This window comes from Xiphophorus hellerii, chromosome 14, assembly GCF_003331165.1.
Source record: "Xiphophorus hellerii strain 12219 chromosome 14, Xiphophorus_hellerii-4.1, whole genome shotgun sequence".
NCBI lineage: Eukaryota > Metazoa > Chordata > Actinopteri > Cyprinodontiformes > Poeciliidae > Xiphophorus > Xiphophorus hellerii.
The window spans coordinates 24,495,425-24,502,162 of record NC_045685.1 but is presented as its reverse complement, the minus strand read 5'-3'; the positions used below and the strand labels follow the sequence as shown (position 1 = coordinate 24,502,162).

Sequence of the window (6,738 nt, the reverse complement as noted above, 5' to 3'; positions counted from 1 at the left end):
AAACATGTCATGACTGTTCAGGTTATTTACAGTCAGGGTTTCACTATATCCATGACTTCATAAAATCCTTAATGAAGTACCACTGAGTGACTGAAGGCATTCGGCGCACTGCTAACAGTCCTTAAACAGTCCAAGCCACATTGTGTGAAGGGAGGAGACGCTTCAAACGCTGTGCAGGTAGGTCACTCATTCTCATCCCTCTGGAGCTCTGCGAAGCCTGCGACCGATGACACACTGGCGGATAAATGAAGCAACAGTTCTGCTTATCTCAGGGATTCAATGACCAACCCATCTGATTTTCCTTATGGTGAATCCTTTTCCTTGGTGCTTTACTTTGTCGTGGTTTTGAGATATGAAGAGTTTGCTTCGTTAATATTCCTTTGGGATCACATCTGGGTGCTTGAAGGAGTCCTTGAAAGATGGAAGTCGTCCTCCCACCTTGAGGAGACCGTCCATATCCATGACAACATCTAGTTAATGCAGTTTGTTGTGATGTGGTAGCTGGTTGCCTTTGGGTGTGGTAAGTGCAATGTTCACCCTGCATTCCTTTGTCGTGCACTTCTTCCACATCTTCAATTATATCATTCTTGTGTGCCACATAGTCCTTATTGTAACTTTCTTAATTGTTAAACCTTTGCTTTGAGTGTTTCAATGCGATTTCTGCAGGCCTTTTATTATCTGATGAGTCTGACGTTTGTTTAAATGGAAGAGCCTTCTCACTGTGTCTTTGTTTGTTTTTCTGTACGTTTATCCAGAAAAATGTGATCCTTTTGTGGGATTCTTTCATCCTTTACCTTTCCATCCTTAACACTGATCATATCCATTAGTGCTACAGAAGACCGTTCCTTTACCATAACTCTGTGGCACAGACTTGTTTCAGTTTCGTTTGACTCTGATGTGAAGCTACCAACAATGCTCCACCCTAGATCCATCTGTATAGCAAATGGCTCATTGTCCTTTCCCAGTAGAACCTTTTTTGGAGCTAAAGCTCTGGCACAATTAAATCCAATAAGTAATTCAGCATTGCAACTCAGGAGAGGAGGTAACTTATCCTCTATGTAGCTACAGGATATACAGTATATCACATTAAAGAATGACATAAAATGCCTAACACAAAACACTAACTGGTTTTTTAATCTCAACCTTTGATATTGTCAGACATTGCTCCACTCACACACTCAACACAAACTTTCAGCCTTTACTTTCCTGCGATTCGCAGCAGAATTGGTAACAGTGGGGTGATTGTTGTTAACATGCAGAAATTAATGGCAAAATGATCCCATGTTATGTTGCTGATTTAAGAAAAGCAGGGTTTCACAAGAAAAAGCCTTTTCACCTGTGTGAATCTTCATGTGATAAATTAAACTATTCTTTTGACTGAAACTTTTTCCACAGGTTGAAAATGTTAACGACTTCTTGTGTGAAGTCAAGCAAACATTTAGAGAGAAGGTTTTATCACAAACTTTACAAGAATATAATTGTTGGACTCTGTGAGCTTTCATGTGCCTTTTTTAGTTTGAACAATCAGTTTTACCTTTCTGGCATCTTTTGTTGTGTTTCTGTTCTTCATCTCTCTTTTCTCCTGAGTCCTCAGAATTGCTTCCTTCCTGATCCTGGTTCTCATCCTCAGCAGAGCCATGAGAGATGAGTTGGTTCCTCTGTGGTTCTGTTTCATTGTGGATTCTTTGCACATTAAGAGGATTCACCAAAATGTCATCAGTCTCTTGTTTCAGCACAAGCTGCTCTTCATCCTGACTGATGCAGAGTTGCTTCTCTTCCTCTTTGAACTCTTGATGTTCTGGTTCTTCTTTACCTGAAGTGGACTTCCTCTCCTGGTTGCTGAATTCATTGAGAACCTCCTCCTCTTTACACACCCAGCACTGTGGGAGATCTGCACAGATACACAAAACAAAAGCTTTTAAATGTGAGTAAAAGAAGGAAGTATTGATTTTAACCACTTAAAGCCTTTTCAAGTTATTCAAAGACAAAAATTACAAATTTATAAGTATGAAAATTAATTTAAGCAATTTAGTCCTTCTGACGGGAATGGATATAGAAATCAATACTATGGATCTGCAGGTGAGAAAGCAAGATGGCGACAGCTTAACCTAGTGGCTCCCCAACAAAAATATTCCAAACAGCAGCTTGATTTAATCAAGCTTAATACCATAGAGTCTTAAACGTAGTTCTACACTGAAAACATTTAATACATAGAACAGTTTGTTTTCCAATGCACATTAAAAAATAAATAAGAGTTTCTTGTTTTTATTCCAGCCATCATTTCATAATCTTCTTTTCTTTATCACTGAAACGACAAAAATTAAAGTTGTAAACAACTTCGAAAAGCCCTTGTACTTCAGCAACGCTCTGGCGAATGTCGCTTCACCATTCCAATCCTACCAATGAGCGAAGCTCTGATCAGGTTTCTGTTGTCGATTCCAATACCAATCACGCATGAGGGCCGATCATTGCCGATCAACCTGGATTGGCTGTTAGCTTTTTTTGCGCTACGTATAAATGCTACTATGTTATCTGGCAAAATGAAAAAATGATCTGGCAATAATGTCACCGGATTTGGACAAAAAACATGGAAAATACTTGCAGCCCAATACAGCAGCTATTAAGTCAAAAAGACAACTGAAAAACCTGCAATCAGCAAAATAACATTTAACAATATGGGCCTCAGTAGCCTAAATTATACATATGTCAAATAAATCTCATAACAGTGCCTATATCAAATAATATCAAATAAAAGAAAAAAACATTAATTCAAAGTCAAATGCAGGTTGCATTCAATAAACATCCCTAAGTTGCTAAATCAAAACTTTCTGAGAGCAGGTCCAGCTGATTAATGCTGGTTCTGGTTGGTTGTTTCGGACCAAGCTGAGTAATTCTGCAGAACACAGGAGGAGGCACAGGAGCTTTTTATTCAGAGATTATCTGTCTCATGTTAGGACAGCAAACTTCTTAATACATATGTAAAAAGTAGTTTTTTAAGCTGCAGCTTTAAGCAGACGTTCAATGTGAGAGTTTAATGTCTGGTGGAGGTCGAACGGCGATACGTCTGCGAAATATCAGTAGAGCATAGCGGTGGTTCAACAGCGAGAGCAGAACTCAGCGTCTTCCACTGCTGGTCCAATGATTTTAGTTATTTTTTGTGTTATTTGTTTAGTCTCTGACCGTCATGCTCATCCGGCTGAGTGTTGGTAGCTGTGTGATGCTTTACCTGCTGCCTGATCGCTCTGGATGTCTTTTTTTTCCTGCAGTGAGCCTTGATAACTCACCAAACCCACTCTGTGTTTGATTTTTGTATGTCATATTAAATCGTGTTGATGCATTTTGACGTCGTTCACCTTCCAGGTATTTTTCCGTCACTACATGCAAACTTCCCCTTTCACTCTCAGAGCATTAAAGTTCCACACAACATCACTTAGGATTTGTTGCCGCATGTTTTCGCAGTGTGAAGGAAAGAGGAGATCAGCTGCACAGAGGGTCTCTGCAGGCTGCCAAGTGAGATACAGGTGATCAGCAACAAAAACAGTGATCAGCGATCACATACTTTTTCACGTTAATCGGCTGATTATGATCAGTGGCTGATCGATCGACAGCCACTGATAAGCGGAATTGCAATAAGCAATTGAGAATGACTCTTTGTTATGTTCAGTCAGTCTCAGTTTAGCTCCGTGGAGAATATTCAATATTTGTCAGGAACCTAACGTTCAAGTTAAAGCCACTTCCTGTTTGGTGGCACAGGAACAATTAAGACTTCCTGTAGAAATTTACACTTTAAATTATTACGCATTATTATACAGTGGTTGAAGTGGGTGATGTCAGGACAGTCAGAATAAGTTCTGCTAGGCGATGAATTGTCCCAGAAATTATTGCGGTAAACGATAATATTGTTGTTTTGAGACCAATTTCAAAAGTAACATAATGTTAATAATAATGTAAGAACACATGTTGCAACAAATAAAAAAAAGTTAAGAAATCTCTATAAACAAAACTGTCTTTCAAAAAAGGGCTGGTTAAATCATGATTGTTCCTCATATTTCATTTCTTAAGCACACACACACACACACACACACACGGACAGATCTGAGTATAAATACTTCCTGCTCTCAGCGAGAGTTGGGCGTTTCTGTGAAAATATTGAGAATATTATTTGTGTAAAGCCCAGAACCCTCCAACGTTGGCCCAAATGAAGCAGACATAAACGCCAGCTTTGGCCGAAAAACAACCATTTCTACCTCTTTCCCGCCGTGCTCTTGTTTTAACATCCTCCTGTAAATATTCCGTGTTATGCAGCAGCACCCCTCCACTCTGACAGCCGCACCGGACGGAGACATCTCCCGTATTCTCAGATCCAAACCATGACACGGCTGACTAAAACGTGAAGGTGTTTCGTACCTATCCGGTGTAAGATGATCCTCGGTATCCGGGTAAAATCCATCAGTCTGCGCTGATCCTCCATCTCTTCCTCCATCTTAACGTTGATTTCTTTCCACTCTGTGAATGTTTCTCCAGCAGGAGTTACCTGCTCGTTGATAAACTCTCTCTGAGGCGGAACTGAAGACAGTTTCACTGAAAACACGGAAATATTTACCGAAAACACCAAACCTGTTTTCAAACTACCTTCTAAGAGGAGCTAATGCTACCTGGTGAGCTCCGTAGCTTTCCGTGTGTTTCACTTTGGCTGCACTGAAGAAACTGTAAACGATTTTTAGTTCCCGCTTGAATTTTCCGCGTTGAGCCTCCTCTCAACATAAAGTTATATTAAATATCTTACAACATTAATAAAAGGTTTATATATTTCAGTGAGTGAAACACAGTATTAAAGTAATTACACAAACACACGGATGTTTCCAAGCCTTTTATTTCTGTTAATTATGAGGATTTTCCACATTTAATGGAAACACAGCATTTATGATTAGAATAATACATCATACTGACACTAATGAAAAAAATAATTATTTAAAAATGTGAGCTTGGAGTCAGTTATCAGAAAGATACTTTTAATCTTACAAAAGAACCATATTAGAAGGTATTTTAATTTCTTGTGTGTGATCGTTTCAGCTTGTGAAACAGAGTCTAATATTATAGTTTTGTATTTTGTGTATTCAGTTTTGAAGTTAAACAGTAAATGGCTACATATATTATAGAGGAACGCAGAGAATTGTTGTGATCGTTTTAGCTTGTAAAACAGTCTAAGTGGTATCAAAACGTGCGGCTCAATCCCGGCATTTAGCTATTACTGTTATTGGGAATCGGAGTTACGATGGCGACGTAAAAAGCTAAAAACGAGCAAAATTTCCAACTGCAGAAACACAGAGTATAACTGAAACCAACTGCCGCCCCATTAGAGTGAGAAATGAAGTGGATTTTTGACCCCAAAACAATTTAGAAATCGCCGTCACGCCCACAAATATCGCCCGATTGGTGTCAAACTCGGTCATGACATCGATACGCATGCCTGCTCCGGTAAAATGTTTTCAAAATTTCTCTAGGGCTTACGGTTTTCTGTCAAGGTGCTTCAGAGGCGAAATCATGCGGCAGGGTAACTGACGCTCTCCCAGATTCACTTCCATGTATTTCTGAAAAATTTCAGAGCTCGACGCACACCATCTATGTCTCATCACTGTTATTACTGAGAGTGAGGTAGAGATATGAATCGCGGGCGACAAATAGCCCTCTCATACTCTTCAAACGGTTTTCGAATACGTATCACGGTTCCCGAACGGGAAGGAGTTGTTCGGACTGCTTTTTTAAATAAAAACTGACTAGGTGTCTCACAAAGATATAATTCTTTTCCACCTTTCTGTCTCACACTCACACAACAGTTGCTCTTTAGAACTACAATGACTGAAGGTTAGGACTACAACATGGCGGACACTCAGTGCCTACAAAAGAGGTCTGAGCTGAATGTCAGAACTACAAACATGGTGGAACTGTCAGTTACTACAGAGGAGGACTGAGCTGGCCTTTAGAATTACTTGTGTTTTGGGTGTTTTATAACTGATTTAAAATTAAGCTTACTCAGTACATTTGTGTATTTTTTACATGAACGTTCCATTCATCCATCCATCCTCTGTTCACCCTTGTCCCTAATGGGGTCGGGAGGGTTGCTGGTGCCTATCTCCAGCTACGTTCCAGGTGGGAGGCGGGGTCACCCTGGACAGTCTGTCGCAGGGCAACACAAAGACATACAGGACAAACATTCACACACACACACCCCTAGGGTGTGTGTGGAGAATTTAGATAGACCGATTAACCTAACAGTCATGTTTTTGGACTGTGGGAGGAAGCCGGAGTACCCGGAGAGAACCCATGCATGCACAGGGAGAACATGCAAACTCCATGCAGAAAGACCCCGGCCGGGAATCGAACCCAGGACCTTCTTGCTGCAAGGCAACAGTGCTATCAACTGCACCACTGTGCAGCCCCTAGATCAATGTTACTCATGGAATTAGTTTGGACATTTAAAATGAAGCTTACTGAAAATTTCAAAATAAAAGCCTTAATATTCCTCTATGGTTAAATTAAGGCCATAGGTGGTGCAATAATATTAGCCTGCATTATCTTTTTCTCTCAGGTTAAGCATTTTCCCTAAAATAAGATTTTAGCTATTTTTCTTAATTATTATCCATGTTTAGGACACTGAATGTAGGAAGTCAATCTAAAACAACATTCTAATGATAGCCCACATGCTACTGGCAGCATTTAGGTTTACATTAGCATTTT

General features: G+C 39.9%; 3 protein-coding genes across 11 annotated transcripts in view; 1 reads left to right on the top strand and 2 right to left on the bottom strand.

Annotated features, from left to right (window-relative positions):
• LOC116733102 (gastrula zinc finger protein XlCGF57.1-like) overlaps nt 1–4,453 on the bottom strand; it is a 366,755-nt gene extending 362,302 nt beyond the window's left edge. The window contains exons 1-2 of the mRNA XM_032583810.1: nt 4,408–4,453; nt 1,535–1,891 (exon numbers count right to left, since the gene is read on the bottom strand). Coding sequence (XP_032439701.1) covers nt 1,535–1,891; nt 4,408–4,450 — 400 coding nt within the window. The 5' untranslated portion in view covers nt 4,451–4,453. The remainder of the gene's footprint in view (nt 1–1,534; nt 1,892–4,407) is intronic.
• Nucleotides 1–6,738, bottom strand: part of LOC116733103 (immunoglobulin superfamily member 3-like) — a 919,724-nt gene that overhangs the window by 246,803 nt on the left and 666,183 nt on the right. The window lies entirely within an intron of this gene.
• The window catches only part of LOC116733131 (butyrophilin-like protein 8), a 766,651-nt gene that overhangs the window by 257,774 nt on the left and 502,139 nt on the right, over nt 1–6,738 (top strand). The window lies entirely within an intron of this gene.